The sequence below is a fragment of the Vanessa atalanta genome, chromosome 29 (genome assembly GCF_905147765.1).
Source record: "Vanessa atalanta chromosome 29, ilVanAtal1.2, whole genome shotgun sequence".
In the NCBI taxonomy this organism is placed as follows: domain Eukaryota; kingdom Metazoa; phylum Arthropoda; class Insecta; order Lepidoptera; family Nymphalidae; genus Vanessa; species Vanessa atalanta.
The window spans coordinates 5,545,903-5,562,551 of record NC_061899.1 but is presented as its reverse complement, the minus strand read 5'-3'; the positions used below and the strand labels follow the sequence as shown (position 1 = coordinate 5,562,551).

At 37.9% G+C, this 16,649-nt stretch overlaps 1 protein-coding gene across 3 annotated transcripts in view; it reads left to right on the top strand.

Annotated features, from left to right (window-relative positions):
- Positions 1–16,649, top strand: part of LOC125075079 (ankyrin repeat domain-containing protein 50) — a 57,465-nt gene that overhangs the window by 18,203 nt on the left and 22,613 nt on the right. For 2 of the 3 annotated variants that reach the window (XM_047686677.1, XM_047686675.1), the window contains exons 2-13: positions 7,675–8,310; positions 8,770–8,921; positions 9,575–9,772; positions 10,415–10,533; positions 11,609–11,745; positions 12,151–12,245; positions 12,784–12,851; positions 13,065–13,791; positions 14,138–14,290; positions 15,071–15,170; positions 15,270–15,369; positions 16,337–16,459. In XM_047686677.1, the coding sequence (XP_047542633.1) occupies positions 7,952–8,310; positions 8,770–8,921; positions 9,575–9,772; positions 10,415–10,533; positions 11,609–11,745; positions 12,151–12,245; positions 12,784–12,851; positions 13,065–13,791; positions 14,138–14,290; positions 15,071–15,170; positions 15,270–15,369; positions 16,337–16,459 (2,331 nt within the window). In that variant the 5' untranslated portion in view covers positions 7,675–7,951. The remainder of the gene's footprint in view (positions 1–7,674; positions 8,311–8,769; positions 8,922–9,574; positions 9,773–10,414; positions 10,534–11,608; positions 11,746–12,150; positions 12,246–12,783; positions 12,852–13,064; positions 13,792–14,137; positions 14,291–15,070; positions 15,171–15,269; positions 15,370–16,336; positions 16,460–16,649) is intronic. The other variant, XM_047686676.1, reaches the window with a different exon arrangement.

Genomic DNA, 16,649 nt, shown 5'->3' with positions numbered 1-16,649 from the left:
GCTGTAAGACATATTGACCAGCCACTGCACCACCAACCTTGGGAATTAAGATGGCAAAACGCCAAACGTCAAACTGGTTTACTACTGAGCGCGTTTTGACATGTACTGCTATTTTTTTTCTGTTTTATATTGAGTAAATAAAATTTATTATATTATTATAAATTAAAATACCCCCCACGCAGAAGACTACTGTCATTAATATAATTTGTATTTCTTTCGAAAATGCCTTCATTGTTTAAATAAATTGAATTTTATCGCATTTATAAATTGTAAATGTCACTGTGTAGCGTCAGCAAAACATGTGTTTTATGAGATCGCCTAATTATCGCGTTCTGTCATTTTTTTTGTCATACAATTAGACTGACTGGCAATTGAGCTACCTGATGAGACGTGGTCACCACTACTCATATGGATTGGTACTGTAATATTAATAGTTTCTTCTTTTAAACGGAACCCTTATAGATTCGTCACGTTTGTCTGTCTGTCCGTCCGTATGTCACAGCCACTATTTTCCGAAACTATAAGAATTATACAGTTGAAATTTGGTAAGTAGATGTATTCTGTGAACCGCATTAAGATTTTCACACAAAAATGGAAAAATAAAACAGTAAAATTTGGTGGTTTGCCATACCTAGAACTAAAATAAAAAAAAAAAAAAACAAATTATCATACCATTAATCATAAACTCTTAGTAGTGCACAATATAGCCGAGTCATTAGCAAATCGCATGTATGATATGATTGGAATAGACTAGAAGTAGAACTTTTCGTTCGTTAAACGTACCTTATTTGAATTTATTATTAGCAGCCTGTAAATTTTCCCACTGCGGGGCTAAGGCCTCCTCTCCCTTTGAGGAGAAGGTTTGAAGCATATTCCACCATGCTGCTCCAATGCGAGTTGGCGGAATACACATGTGGCAGAATTTCGTTGAAATTGGACACATGCAGGTTTCCTCACGATGTTTTCCTTCACCGCCGAGCATGAGATGAATTATAAATCAGTGGTGTCTGCCTGGGTTTGAACCCGAAATCATCGGTTAAGATGCACGCGTTCTAACCACTGGGCCATCTCGGCTCAAATTTATTATAAACCAACAAATTGATAAACAGTACGCTTACCGTTGTAGTTGAGTATTGACATCGGTCTCTTGTTTGTTAATAGCGTAGGCGGCGTGCTATTGATTTTAACATCAGTTCGCTGTACCGCTGTCTCCTTATATACAACTAGTAATTACAACTGCTTATATCTCATCTAGATCTGTAAATGTATCGCTGGTTTATTTCAGCGCTTTACAAAAAAGCTGCCAAGAGGTTTTTGGCTAAATATTACGAACTCAAATGCATCGTATAACGTGGCTACAGCAACGCGTTGGGTCTGCTCGTCCATACTTATGAATAAGTTTTAATTACTACGCGTAACTTAAATAAATATTAAACAAATATACGTAAAACTTATACTAGAAGACGCACGGCGTTTCGGAGAAGGATTTAGTATAACGTTAATGTTGATATACTTTGTTTTACACCGCAAATATAATAAACGAATATCTCGGTACTGTAAAATTATATGTATTCATTATGTATGTGACATCTTAGTACACAAAATTGATGGCATCAGTGATGTGAGGTATTTGGCGATTTCTTAACATCAAGCCAACATTATCTACGTGACATAAAATATGGCCGACCCGTACATTCAGGACCTCAGGACCTATTCAGGTCCAGGTCTGCAGCTTTATGAGGTAGCTGTTATACCAAATAGGCAGATGATCTATGAATTATGATGATTAATTGAAGCTAATATTTCAAAAGATAAGAAAAAAAAATTAACATTTAAATCCGTTTAAAAATAGTTACTCGAATAAAATATTTAGAGGGTTGCTTGTTCAGAGTTGCGTTGCATATTTTATGAACTTCCGGTGCCCGAGGGATGGCGGGTTTTCCATGATGCTCTGGGGTTCGCTTTGATTGCTATGAATATGTAATCACGTTGTACAGCTTTTGTTTAAATGCATTCATTTCAAACAGTATGAATTAAAATATTATTACATTAGCATTAGCAGCCCATAAATTTTCCCACTGCTGGGCTAAAGGCCTCCTCTCCTTTTGAGGAGGTTTGGAGCATACTCCACCGCGCTGCTCCAATGCGGGTTGGCGGAATACACACGTGGCAGAATTCCGTTGAAATTAGACACATGCAGATTCCACGAAATTTTTCTTCATCGCCGAGCACGAGATGAATTATAAGCACAAATTAAGCACATGAAAATTCAGTGGTGCTTGCCTGGGTTTGAACCCGAAAATTTCGGTTAAGATGCACGCGTTCTAACCACTGGGCCATCTCGGCTCACACCCATAACCATTCCTTACAATGCGCCACCAACCTCCGGAGCTAAGATGATATATACCTTATACAATAAAATTCTCTCACTCACCCTTCAAACCGGAACACAATATAGTAATATACTATGTATTTTAACAGCGATATAATATCTGATGAGTGGGTGGTACCCAGATGGGCTTGCACGAAGCCTCAAAACCAAATAAATGTTTTAATTTTGTAAACTATTAAGGCTGCTTAACTGTCTAGAGAGTACGTATAGTCCATTCCAACGGCACGAGGACTAAAGATAAACAAACAACATTGACCTTGAATTCGAATGCTGTTGATTGAGACATAAATAGTCTATGGTGTGCATAGATGCGTGAAAAAATGGCGATGTTGTTATCGGAACGCTAGAAGTGAAATTAAGGCGGATAAGTGGAATAGTGTTGTATTATAAATAAATATATAATCATGATGTTTGTAGTGTTTATAGCAGAGCCATTGGCAAATCATGGAATATGTTAATCTAAGTTTTGTTTAATTGGTGGTAGGGCTTTGTGCAAGCCCGTCTGTGTAGGTACCACCCACTTATCAGATATTCTACCGCCAAATAACAGTACTCTGTATTGTTGTGTTCCGGTTAAAAGGGTGAGTGAGCCAGTGTAATCACAGGCACAAGTGACATAACATCTTAGTTCCCGAGGTTGGTGGCGCATAGGTGATGTAAGGAATGGTTAATATTTCTAAGAAGGACATTGTCTATGGGCGGTGGTGACCACTTACCATCAGATAGGCCATATGCTCGTCCGCCAACCAATGCCATAAAAAAGTTTGTTTTTAATCCTCATGCCATTGGAATATAATGCACGTATACTTAATACGTGTTCCCGATTACGATGTCACTGTGGAAGTAAATCAGCCACCACAATTTTTAAGCACAAACGAGTGCAGCATTGTTCTGAACATCTCTTCCCCCTGGAAGAAGAACTACGATTCCACTGTTCCTATTTCGATGGGGCAAGATTTGACTATCACAGAAGGCGTCACTACACGCGTCCGACGGCGCTCAATCGTAACCCTTAAATATATTAAATATTAAAAAAAAAATTGCATTTGTTTCAATAGAGAAATTTATTTAAAAAGTATTTAATGTCAAAACCAAAAAATATAAACGAAGGAATATATATGTACTTTCTAGATAGTATTTAATGAAATATTTAAATACACTTTGTCTAACGAATATGGCGAAGCGGAAGTTAATGTTTCCGACTGCCCACGCGTTTTAAATGTCAAGTGCATTTTATTTCTACGTTGTATGTATTGACTACTATTTCCGGATTTATTTATTTTATTTTTACTTTATTAGGGAAACAAACAGTACAAGTCATTCTTAAAGCTAAAGCATAAAAATTAGCACATATACCAGTATAGTTTCCACTTATAACTAAAAACATAATAAGAGCAGAACAAAATTAATTATAATATCTAATATAATAATAATAAGAAAAAACAAACCTATGAAAAAGGGCAAATTATTTGCATGTGTGCTGATCATTTCGATTTAGGTTACCACACAGACCAGTCTTAATCCAGAGTGTCTTTATCACGTCTTGGATCGTCGCCTAGGCACTCTTGAAGGTTTCTTCAAAATCATATTTGTCATTTGAACATGGAACTATAACTACAAGCAAAAGGGAGATGACATCTTGGTTTCCAAGGTTGGTGGCGCATTGGCGATGTAAGGGTTGGTTAATAGGTCTTTTGGCGATGGTGACCACTTACCAGGAGGTGCTCCATTTGCGTTTGTATTTCTGTTTTAAACAAATAAAAGAGGTACTACATGCTTTTAAATATATTTTTTTTAATAAAATTATCTTACAACAGACTGACATTTAATATAAATTATTATTAGAGAAATGACAATAGAAAAATGCATTATAAATAATATATTATCTTCTAAACGTGGGCGAATTCAAGTTTAACTTGAGAAAACAAATCGTTAACGAAAAATCGCCTTTATAACAATGCAATAAGTCTCAATTTTAAACGTGAATGGGTTATTAATGTATTTCAAATATATTTTTTAACTCTATCACCATATAAATAAGGTTCAAATTAACAAAACGAAACAAAACATTTTTAAATTGATCCTTCACAAGGCTTCCGGCAATTGAGAATTAAGGAGGACATCTACTTATGTTTTTATACTCTGGAGAAGTAACTTGAATCTTATCTGTAAGTGAATAAGGTCGTTTTTCGCAAATACCTACCTTCAAGGAGCGGACTTTTTAATCCAGATCAGTCTGAGCTTTAATTCTTAAGTTATTCTACCGTCTAACGGCTACGTCTAATACTTTTATTATCGCTTCGAAGGGTGAGTGAGCCAGTGTAATTATTTAACCCAAAATATAAATATTCACTATCCGAGGCTTGTAAAAGTACTTTTTAAAGTGTAGCGCTACCATAGGTTTGCAGAAGAGATTCTATAAAGAAACGACAAGAAACTCAGTATAGCTCTTGATGGCAATTAACATAAATGTGTTAATTATATACAATTAAGTGATTGTTTAATTAATTTAATAACATCTGAGACCCCATGGTGGGCGTATTGACAGTGTAAGTGTAAATGTATCTAAGTGTAACATCCGCGACAAAAATAAGGAGATATGTATGACGACCTCTGTGGTCGAGTAGTATGTACACCGGTTTTCATGGGTACGCTACTCCGAGGTCCCGGGTTCGATTCCCGGCCGAGTCGATATAGAAAAAGTTCATTAGTTTTCTATGTTGTCTTGGGTCTGGGTGTTTGTGGAACCGTCGTTACTTCTGATTTCCATAACACAAGTGCTTTAGCTACTTACATTGGGATCAGAGTAATGTATGTGATGTTGTCCAATATTTATTATTTATTTATAAATGTGTATGTTTTCCCTTGATAACGCAGTAGTTGTCGCTTCCGGGTTCGCTCGCTTTTTAGGGGTTGGTCGTCAGGCGTGTCCCTTCTATGAGTTCAAGCTGGCTTCGCCTCAAATTAAATCAAATTCGGCTTAGCAACTTGGCTGGGCTTGAAACCGCAGCTATCGGTTAAAATGAACGAGTCACTGGGCCATTCCAGCTCGAAGATAACTTACAAAAAAAACTCGAGCACCCCAATTAGATTACATTCGTTTAAATTAAGCAATTTCGAGCAATTAAGTCTCGAACAAAAAAAAAAACGGAGAAGCGTCTTTTAACTATCCTCAGGGTGTTGACGTCACTGAAACCTAAGCTACAAAGTTACCTAATATTGGCCAAAACATTTTTTCAACGGATCATTTGACATAAAACTTTGCAGAAACTATTCACACAGATAACAAATATTTTATTGCAAACACTCGATTCGAAAATGTCATATGCTAAATGTCAAAGTTTTTTTTTTTAAATATAATTTGTTTATCAAATAATATTTTATGAAATAAATTAATATTAAGGTTGTTTTTTAACACCTATGCTATAACATATACAGCCGGGAAGTTCATTTTAAGTTACGGAGCTGATCGTGTGCAAGTCCCTCCGCTCCTCCTTTCCAGCTATAAAATCAGTAGATTTTACTACAAATTACTTTCAAATTAGTTTAAAAACAAAAACATTAAAATATCGAGTAGCATCAAGAAACTATGATTCCCTAGTTGTCGCCCGCGGTATCACTCGTGTTGGTCGTCAGGTTAGGTATTAAAATGTAACCTGTAGTCTTCCTTGGCGTTCAAGATTGATCGTATTAAATTTCATCGAATTCGGTTCAGTAGTTTGACACTTGACTCTAGTGTTGCATATCGATAGTTACGGTGTTAGAGATAGTATTGTCACGTGTCAATACTATCGATAGTATCGATAGCTCCTCATGAAAAATACTATCGATATTCCAAGTAATCATTAGTATTGCTCACGGAAAGGTATCGATACTATCGATAGTCCGATTATCGATAGTTCTGCAACGCTGATTGGCTCTCTCGATCCTAAGGATGCTGCACGACACTTGTTTATTAATATTTAATTTAATTTATTAATTAAATTAATGTTATAGGTGCCACTGCTGACCTTGTTCATTACAATCTTTTTATAAAACAGTTAGCGAATCTTGCCATCGCGATGTAGAAATGTCTACACTTTGACAAAACGCCATCTAGTAATCATAAGATGCAAAATATACGTTAATTACGTGTACAAGCATAACGGACAGAGTTACTTTCGCATTTATAATATTAGTCTTAGTATATTGCGAAAGTGGTTGGTAAAATGTAAATTGGTCATATTTGTTTTAGAAAATAGCAGGACCTCAATATAGCTTCACAGTATAGCTTATTCACAGCTCGCAATGGGATATACCAGCGCCGCTGATAAAGAAATACTTAAAAGCCCTCATCTACTTGTTATGTCAAGGCGACCTTCTTTCACCCTCCTGAAAGGGTTGAAAAAGTTATTGAGAACAAGACCTAAGGGCTTTAAGAGACCTAGATTACATAGATATTTGTAAGCACTAAAAGGCGTTTGCTCTTCGCGTTCTTCGTTTAACGAGCTTGCATTGTATTTACATTAGTGTGCTCTAAATATCTCATTTGATAGTTTTACTTGTGCAAACATTCTTCTAATTATAATTTAACACTTAAAGCCTGTAATTGTCCTAAAGTTGGGCAAATGTTGCTTTAATATACATTTTACTTAAACGACCTTCAAACAGCAATACTCAATATAGTACTTGTATGAGATGAGTTAGCCAGTGTAACTAAATCCAATGGGACATGACATCTTAATGTCCAGGGTTGGTCGTATATAGGCGGTGGTGACCACTTACCATCATGTTCGCCATTAGTCCGACAATTAATGACGTAATAACCACTTATCGGGATGACCAATCGACACGGATTTATCCGTAGATGGTTGTAGAACAAATGTTTTGAACTGGTGTATAAGACCGCCTGATTGTGCATCTTGAAATGTTAATGTTCCTGTTATTGTACATAGTTTATCTTTGCGGTGTTTAATAAAGATTATTATTATCCTTCCTCCCTTTCTATTTAATACCCAGCGAAATGGGCGGGTATACATAAATAACTAGTAATATATGTAAAGAGACAGATGTGGCAGAATTTCATCCGAAACATGCGTTTCCTCACGACGTATTCCTTCAAAGCACATGCTAACTGTTTGGTTCTTGTCCGGGTTTGGTCCCTTCCGTTACTACCCATAGTTTCGCTTACAGAATAACCAGATAAAGAAGAAAATACATCGAATTACACATCACAGCTATGCTATCTATACATGCTAGATTGTACTTGAAATTCGTACATAATTTTGTTTTCCTTGTTCCAGATTATGCCCGGCTAAGCTGGACATCACAAAATGATCCATAAAGAAAAATAAAACAAAAGTAAACCTACTACAAAGTCCTTAGAATGACTGGAATCTCCTTCGAACCTCACGTATGTGATAGAAACTACGTAAATATACCTATTTTAATACGAAAAATATCTTTTGAAGAATCGCGTTCCTGTAGAATTAGTGTCAATTAGCAGAAACCAAAGTAGTCAGGTGTTTAGGCCCTTCGAGGGGCGTTGAAATTATTTTTTCTAACCAAAGTTAGCTTAAGATGTCGAATATGCCAATATATAGCCAGGTGCTGCCCAAATCTCAGTATAAATCAAAGAATTCTAAAGGCGGCACCACGAGAGAAACTCGGGCTCAAAATTCCAGAGATTTTGACCCTCTTAATTTTAATCATGGAGGGAATATTCAAGTCCTAAATGCGCCGTTAGAAAGTAGAGTTGAGAAAATTGAGAAAAGGGAATCGAGGAGGAAAGACGAGACTCGGGCGAGGCGCACTCAGAACAGGAATGACGCAAATGAAGGGAAGGTGGAGGCGTATTTGCGGCAGAACCAGGTCAGCATACGGCAGCAGCAGCATCGGCACTCCGCTGTCCGACAGGCGGAGCATCGAGTCAATTTAAGGTACTTCCAAAAAAGTTTAAGGTAACTATTTATTTTGGCATATTTCTTGCAATGTTTTAACGTAATTCTAATTAACTATTTTTTTTTAATTTAGAATATCTTGTCTGATTGTTAAATTATCCCTTGTGCTTGTAATGACACTGGCTCATTCACCCTTCAAACCGGAATGCAACAATACTTCGTATCGCTGTTAGGCATACGAATAACTGTTGAGATGATCGTGCCTACCCTGCAGACAAAGACCTACCACCATGTTTAAAATTACATGAAACGCATGGACAGTTACAGTTGTTATCATTATTTTAACAATAGTTAATAATAAAACGTTTCCACTCGTCACCGACGGACGATTGTTTAATGTAATTCATACTCGATACTATAATCTTGTTATACAAACACACACAGCGCTTTTTATGTATATAATTTTGAGAAAAGTTAAATCCAATGTTATCCTTTCAGATCTCTGCCGTTAAATGAAGTATCCGTTCGCGGCCATGACCGGACGCCAACTGACAGACATCGGGGATTCCCCGGTGACCGAGAAGCGGCCAGAGAGTATAGACGCGAGCGAGAGAGAGATAGAGAAAGAGAGAGGGATTTCGATTTTGATGGTACGTTGAATTCCGTTTTTAGGTACCATTCGTTACTGGTAATATTTAGCATGAAAATACGTCTTAGAAATCATTGAATTATTAATATGTTAGTCACGCGCAAATATATTGTTGATTCGTTTTGCAGAAGTCGTACTAGTCATGGTATCCTTCATTTTAATAGATTTAACATGTTGCGTTTACCAGTTATGATGTTCGGTAAATCATTTGCTGAGGAGTGACAAGTCGCGTGTATTACAAGGTTAACTTTATGTCAACAAATATTACATTATTAAAACTAACTCCACTAGCTTAAGTTCTTTGTGTTAGTTATAATAATAGAAAAACATAATAAGTCATGATGATGTCTTTACGAATGTTTTCAGACATTATTAGTTTAAATATTGGCAAGTTCAGCGATACTGAGCGGCCCTTTTTGACGCGTTTAAACTATGAATGTCATCTGTTTTAATTTGTAATACAGAGCGTTCTCAGCCGGCGACCATATCCAAGAATCAACGATATTCTACGACATCGTATCAATAACTCATGATATTTTTGTATTCAATCAGTCAATTGCTAAAGGCATAGGTTCACACCATGAGGCCAGTCTATCCATTCCTAGTCCTTTCTTATTTCCAAAAAAATAACCAATTTTTCGATTTACTTTCCAGGGTCCCCTTTGAGCCCAATAGCGCCGAGATCTGGGGATAAGGAGCGTCCAGTACGCAAGTCGACGTCCGCCCAACGCGTCTCGGAGATGATATCGGCTGACAAACGAAGGTTCTTCTGCAGGGAATGGGTGTTTCAGAAAATAGCTCATTGTTTGGAACAGAGGGCTGTTAGTAAAACAGCTGGAGCCTTGATTTTAGGTACGTAACTCTCGTCAGTCATATTACATGTCTGATCACTGAACTGAGAAATGAGGTGATCCATCAGAGAATCAAAATCATCGGCATAGTCCACCGGATTAGTAAGCTGAAGTAGCAGTGGGCTGGCCATATTTGTCGTAGAACCGATAACCGTTGGGGAAACCGTGTTCTAGAGTGGAGACCGCGTCTCGGCAAATGTAGTGTAGGACGTCCTCAGGCACGGTGGAGTTACGATTTGATCAAGACGGCTAGCGGGAGCTGGATGCGAGTAGCCAAAGAAAGATCACAGTGGCTTGTAATTGGAGAAGCATATGTCCAGCAGTGGACGAGTATGGGCTGCTGTTGATGTTGGTGATGATCATTGAAATAACGTTATCTGTGACACAATTCATAAAAATAGATAAAAAACGCTATTTTATTATAGTTGTGTATCTGCACATCAGTGTACCAACACAAAAACGTCACTCAGCTTATGTCGAAACTCGGGGAGGCATACAATGACTCCTAAAAGTTCAACGATAATTTTTAGTAATCATATACAATTAAATAACATATAAATCTAGCCTGGAAATGTTACAAAGAATAATATGCCTTATTTATTATTGGTTTTCTAAGAAGTGACGAATAAGTTAACGCTTTCAGGCGACGCGGGTAGCGGTAAAACAGCGCTCTGCCAGGAGCTGAGCCAGCCCGGCGGAGGCCCGCAGGCGCGCCAGCAACGCGCGCTCAATAGGCGACTTCTCGCCAGACATTTTCTACAGGTAAAGAAATATAAGTCTAAATACTTACCAAGTTATTTATAGGCAGCACTGTCTTTCACACACGAAGTTTGCAAATGGGCAATGTGTGCAGTCACGTGATCCGGAAAGCAAGTTAAGCCTTTGGTCTTGCATTTCTCTGCGAGCATTGATTGCCGTCAAATTGATTGTGAGACCTGGAGAATATAATATGCGCATGCGTTTAAGAAGGACATAATTACTTTACGTACATTACATTAGCAGCCTGTAATTTTCCCACTGACCTAAGGCCTCCTCTTTCTTTGAGGAGAAGGTTTGGTGCATATTTCACCACTCTTCTCCAATGCATATTAATAGAAGGACATAATTACTCACTCAAATCCTAATCAGATAGATTGTTAGAGCAAAGTATTCCAATAAAAAGTACATGTATTTTAGATTAATATATTCCAAGCGATTTGTTGGGCTACAAAAGGGATGACTGAAAGACAATTGCATGTGGCGGAGATGAGAATGCTGAGAGGGATGTGTGGTGTTACACGAATGGATAGAGTAAGGAATGAGTACATAAGAGGAAGTTTGAAAGTGGCTCCGGTAACCGAGAAGCTATCTGGAAACCGGCTGTCTTGGTATGGGCATGTTATGTGGAGGAATGAGGACCATGTTGTGAGAAAGGTTTTGAGAATGGATGTGGATGGATATAGAGGTAGGGGACGACCAAAGAAACGACGGATGGGTTGTGTGAAAGACTGTATCTTTAGAAAGAATGTTACGTCCGACAGAGAAGTATGGAAGAGGAAGACATACTGCGCCGACCCCAAGTAATTGGGATAAGGGCAAGAGGATGATGATATTCCACGTGATTTGCTAATATCTTTGTTATATTATGCACTAATCTGTACTAATACAACACTATTCCACTTAACTACTTATATCCACTTTTATTTAATTTCCAAAGTTGCGTCAGTCATGTATAGCATAGATTATTCAAGATCTCGACCAATCATATCTCTTCAATTCGAGGTCAAAGATATGTCTTTACTCATTCTGTGTTCGTGTTTGTGTGTAGTGTAATAAAAAGTATTTTTTATGTTCTCAGGGTCCCGGAGAAACCAGCCAACGGCCGGGCGAGTTCGTCCGTTCGTTAGCCATGCAGATATTAAGCCATTCCTCCCACGCGAGACCCAACGAAAGAGATCACTCACCCAAAGAGGACAGTACGCCTAATAGCAATAGGTATTCTAAATATTTTTATATATTCATGACATAAATATGTATATGTATAGTGTGACGGTCAGAAAAGAATCACCACCCCTTTTATTACTACCATATTCAATGGCTTTTCTCTACATGGAGGGGATTCATATTCGCATCTGATCCCGTGACGTATCCCGGATTGACTTGGCGGAGCTATCCTCTGAGGAACTAAGAGTTGCTTCAGTATGTCTCTTAAATACGGTGGCAAGAGGCTTTCCTATCAAGTTTTCATCACAGAGCTGAAAATATTTAAAAATTACTGTATGCAGAAAAAATGGTCATAATTATTTTGCACGTAACTGGTAGATTTTTTGTGCACATTTTTCGACTAATAATAATAGTATATAAAAAAGTAGTCGAGTTTAAATAATTAATTGTTTTCAGAAGAAATTCTACTGAAGAAAATTTAATAATGCGATTCAAAGATTTGGGAGACGACGGGGAGGAGAGCTCGAAGCCTCTGCTAGCGGATAGCGAAGGTACGTCACTAGAGGTTTAACGATAAATAGAAGTTATACGGTATCAACAGGTTTATTCGTTTCTTAGCAAAAAATATTGTTAGATTGACATGACACTATTACATTGTGGTAGTTAATAGTATTTTTTAGGTATAGCTTTTGATATTGATTGATTAATTTGATGATCTGATTGTTTCCATTAAATAAATTCATTTGTTCGTGTCGATTATATGCGAAGTTGTCTAGTATTTTCGAGAATGGGTACAATGACCGTAAATTAGTAAAACATCATTACCGTCGCCATAATTAATTTAGATGATAAATAAAGTCTTAGCACTAGTAAACCAAATACAATCGAGTCTAAATTGTATTTTAATTTTATCAAATCCAATTACAGCAAAATATACTTTATTCAAGTAGGCTTTTACGATAAATTTCGAATCTTCATAAAGCTACCACGGGTTCGGAATGTAGATTCTACCGAGATGAATCGGCAAAAAGCTCAGTACGTGTTGTACATTATTATATAAAATAAGCCCCTCCCCCTTTCTGTCCGCAGACACACGCACGGACGAAGAAGAGTGCCGCGCCGGAGCAGACGCGCCGCTCAGCAGCGCTCAGATACATGTCAGTATATACGTCTTACAAGAAACGGGAGAATTCGTTTTTTTATTTTATATATACACAAGTTTAATCGATTTTATTTATAAATATAAGCCAAATGGCACAGGACATCTGGGAAATGCCAAAAATGAACACGAGATGTCTTAGTAAGGCTCACAGCCACCAACTCGTAATAATATCAAGTATAATAGTAATATTAATATTTAAACTTTACAGTTGCCAGAAATCTTGCCGCGAGCCAGTGTGAAGCCGACCAATCCCTTCGTAAACGACGAACAATCAGAAAACCGCCTCTACGAGAACCACGAAAATCTATTCCTCCGTAACATTTCGCAGCGGCAATCGAAAGAATTGCGCAACTCCAGACTGCTCCGTCAAAGCTCCGAGCCGCTGACAGAGAAGAAGACAACAGTTCTACAAAAAAGCCTTTCAACGGAACAGAGAGACGACGAGAAGTCCAGGGAGTCCAAAGAGATAAACAATAGTCCACCGAAATCTAGAATTCCAGTTGCGAATTTCCGTTACCCGAATAAAAGCGATCTAAGGCCGAATTCGGCGGAGAGTTCGCCGAAGAAAACCGAAGCTAGAGCTCCCTCGCCGAAGGACGACGAACTACCGGAGTACCAAAACATAGTCCACCAGCCGGAAGATGATTTACAGACGGATTTAGAAAAGCTGCTAGAGAAAAAACGCTCAGCCTCCGATGATGTTCCACCACCTATACCAAGCTTACCTGTTAACCCCAGAACGTTGATAGCCAATGCCTATTACGAAAAACTTCTATCAGAAACGGAAATACAACAGGCGTTGCTCCCCCAGAATTTGGACAAGAATCCAGACGAGTGTTTCAAGAAGGCGATATTGTTTCCGTTGTTGGAAATAGATCCGCCCAAGCAATGTTTGTTTTTATTAGTAGATGCGATTGACGAAGGCTCTACGACTGGTGAGTTATGATCATTCAAATTAATAGTATACTAACAGTCGGTTAAAGTCCCACTGCTGGGCAAAGACCTCCCTCTTGACTCTTGCTGATTTCGTTATGTTGTTTTACTTAACTGAGCACGAGATGAATTATAAACACAAAAAGCTTGCCTTAAATGTATGGGCGTGCGCAAAGTGGCTTTGAGTGCAACATACGGTTAAGTATTATATTTTATAACGACTGAGAAAACATGATATATAATAATGAAAATAATAAAGTATTTATTCATAATAGAGACATTGAATATACTAATGATTAATTATCGATTACAAATAGGTTTGTATATTTTATCCGATATTGTTTTCAGGCTCGGGTTGTACTCCAGGCTCGTGCGAGGGCGAAGGCGCGGAGGGCGGCGTTGGAGCGCTGCTGGCGAGACATCAGCACCTCCTGCCGCACTGGCTGCTCCTGGTCGCCAGCGCAAGGCGTCACTCGCGACCTCTCACAAAGATGTTCACAGGTGATTTAAACTAGTATAATAATCTCGTCTTAAATTTGAATGAATTTTTAATAAATATGCATTTTTTTTATCTGCAAACCCGTTTGGCTAGGTACCAACCCATAGTGGGTGGATAAAAATTCTTCCCCCCCAACATCAGTGCCTAGAGTGGATTATGAGGCAGTGTAATTAAACGAATACATTAGCAGCCTGTAAATTTCCCACTGCTGGGCTAATGGCCTCCTCTCCCTTTGAGGAGAAGGTTTGGAGCATATTCCACCACGCTGCTTCAATGCGGGTTCGTGGAATACACATATGGCAGAATTTCGTTGAAATTAGACACATGCAGGTTTCCTCACGATGTTTTCCTTCACCGCCGAGAACGAGATGAATTATAAACACAAATTAAGCACATGAAAATTCAGTGGTGCTTGTCTGGGTTTGAACCGGAAATCATCGGTTAAGATGCACGCGTTCTAAACGGATAAATGATACATACTCTCAGTGTAAGGAATAAGTTGGACTTCTTCAAGGGTGAGTGTCTATGAGCAAGTGTTCCATGAGTTGGGAAAGTTTTTTATTAACATTTCTTGAATAAGCTAAAAATAGTTTCAGTATCAGATTTTTTTCTTGATCCTTATCCCTTTTCAGTTAATCATAATTTTGGCGCGCGATATTTAAATATTTAGTGATTAGAACAACTGTAGAGCTTCTCTGTAAGGACACACTGCAAACTTAACGTCAACATATAAAGCATACACGTATCAGAATAGCTGATCTCATGACTATTTACAATTTCAGGGTTCCGTAAGATAACTCTCGATGAACTCCAGCGTGCACACGTATCGGCGGACGTGCAGCGCTACGTGCTCGCCCGCTTGGACACAGAGCCAAGATTACGGTATGAAGTTTTAATCTTACCGAGTATTTTAATATGATGTAAAAGCGTTTGTCCAGTAATATGGATTTTTGGAAAAATGTATTCTCGTTTCTTTTACAGAGCGCGAGTGTCCAGCGACTCGGCAGCGGCTGCAGCGGCTGCGGCAGCGCTGGATCACTTGCGCATCAAAAGTGATGGCTGTTTACTTTATTTGGAGAAGGTTTGTTGCATTTAAATCATTAATTCAGTATATCTACAAGAATATTATATATATCCAAGCAGTGATACTGTTACTACGTAACTACTGAGTTATTTGTCGGTTTTTATTAGTATTAGAATTTACATGATACGGTGATAACTCTATATCAAAACATAAAAGTTTTGATTGACCTTGAAACAAAATTTCTTTAACAAATGCCTAAAATCTTGTGCTGAGAGAATTTGATATAAGTTGAACTTGAAGGCGTTACGTAGGTAAGATGTTTTCTGCATGAATTTTATGTTAAATTTTATTACTAGTGACCCGTTTTATTTTTTAATAAAAAGAGAGATGTACATATAGTAAAACAATATTAAATCTCTGTATTTTTATAACACGTTTCTATCTCTAGTGGTTTAGGCTGAACTGACATCCTGTCAGTTCGTCGAGGAGAAATTCAGCCAACGTCATCTTTATTGGGATTTTCACACAAAATTCTCATCCAAATTTCCAAAAAATATTTCTTGCACCAACCTTAAGTTGACAATTGCAAACACAAAAAGATGCGATTCGGACAAGCCGTTCTAAATTGATTCTTTCATATATGTAATCTTTGATTTTGATATATGTACAGTCAGAGTAAGAAAACCTTCGTCAGTTTTCAAATTCATTCCTTTATCAAGTCGTAAACTCTTAGTACATTTTGAAACTAAAGCATTAAACAGAAAACTGCATATAAAATTAAACTAACATAATATGATAACTAGGTTCCAAATAGTGTACATTGCGACGTAATATGTCAAACTCAATCGGTAAAGTAGATTATCGCGCATACTGAGCACACGAAAATAGACCTTAAGGTGACGAACCTTTTCTTAGCCCGACTGTACATAGATTTCGTAACAAATATATGTGTTTAGTTTCGTCCGTAGGCTTTCTTAAATTTTTTATTTATAAATAGTGTAACGAAATATATCTGCGTCTCTAGGTACTGGATGGAGTTGCGGACGGTTTCATTGCGTTGCGTGAAATCCGCGAGATCCCCGGCACCCTCAACGGCCTCTACTTGTGGCTGGCGCAGCGTCTGTTCCACGGGAGACGATTCAATAAGGTACGGAATTCATAAATTATGTTTGTTGAACTGCCAAAGTCGTTGGTAACTTGGCTGATGTTTCACTACTTGTAACCCATTAAAAATGATACGAGACGGTGTTTTTGCGTATAACATTAACTGCCTGTAAATTTCCGACAGCTGGGCTGAGGCCTCCCTTTGAGGAGAAGGTTTGGAGCATAGTCCACCA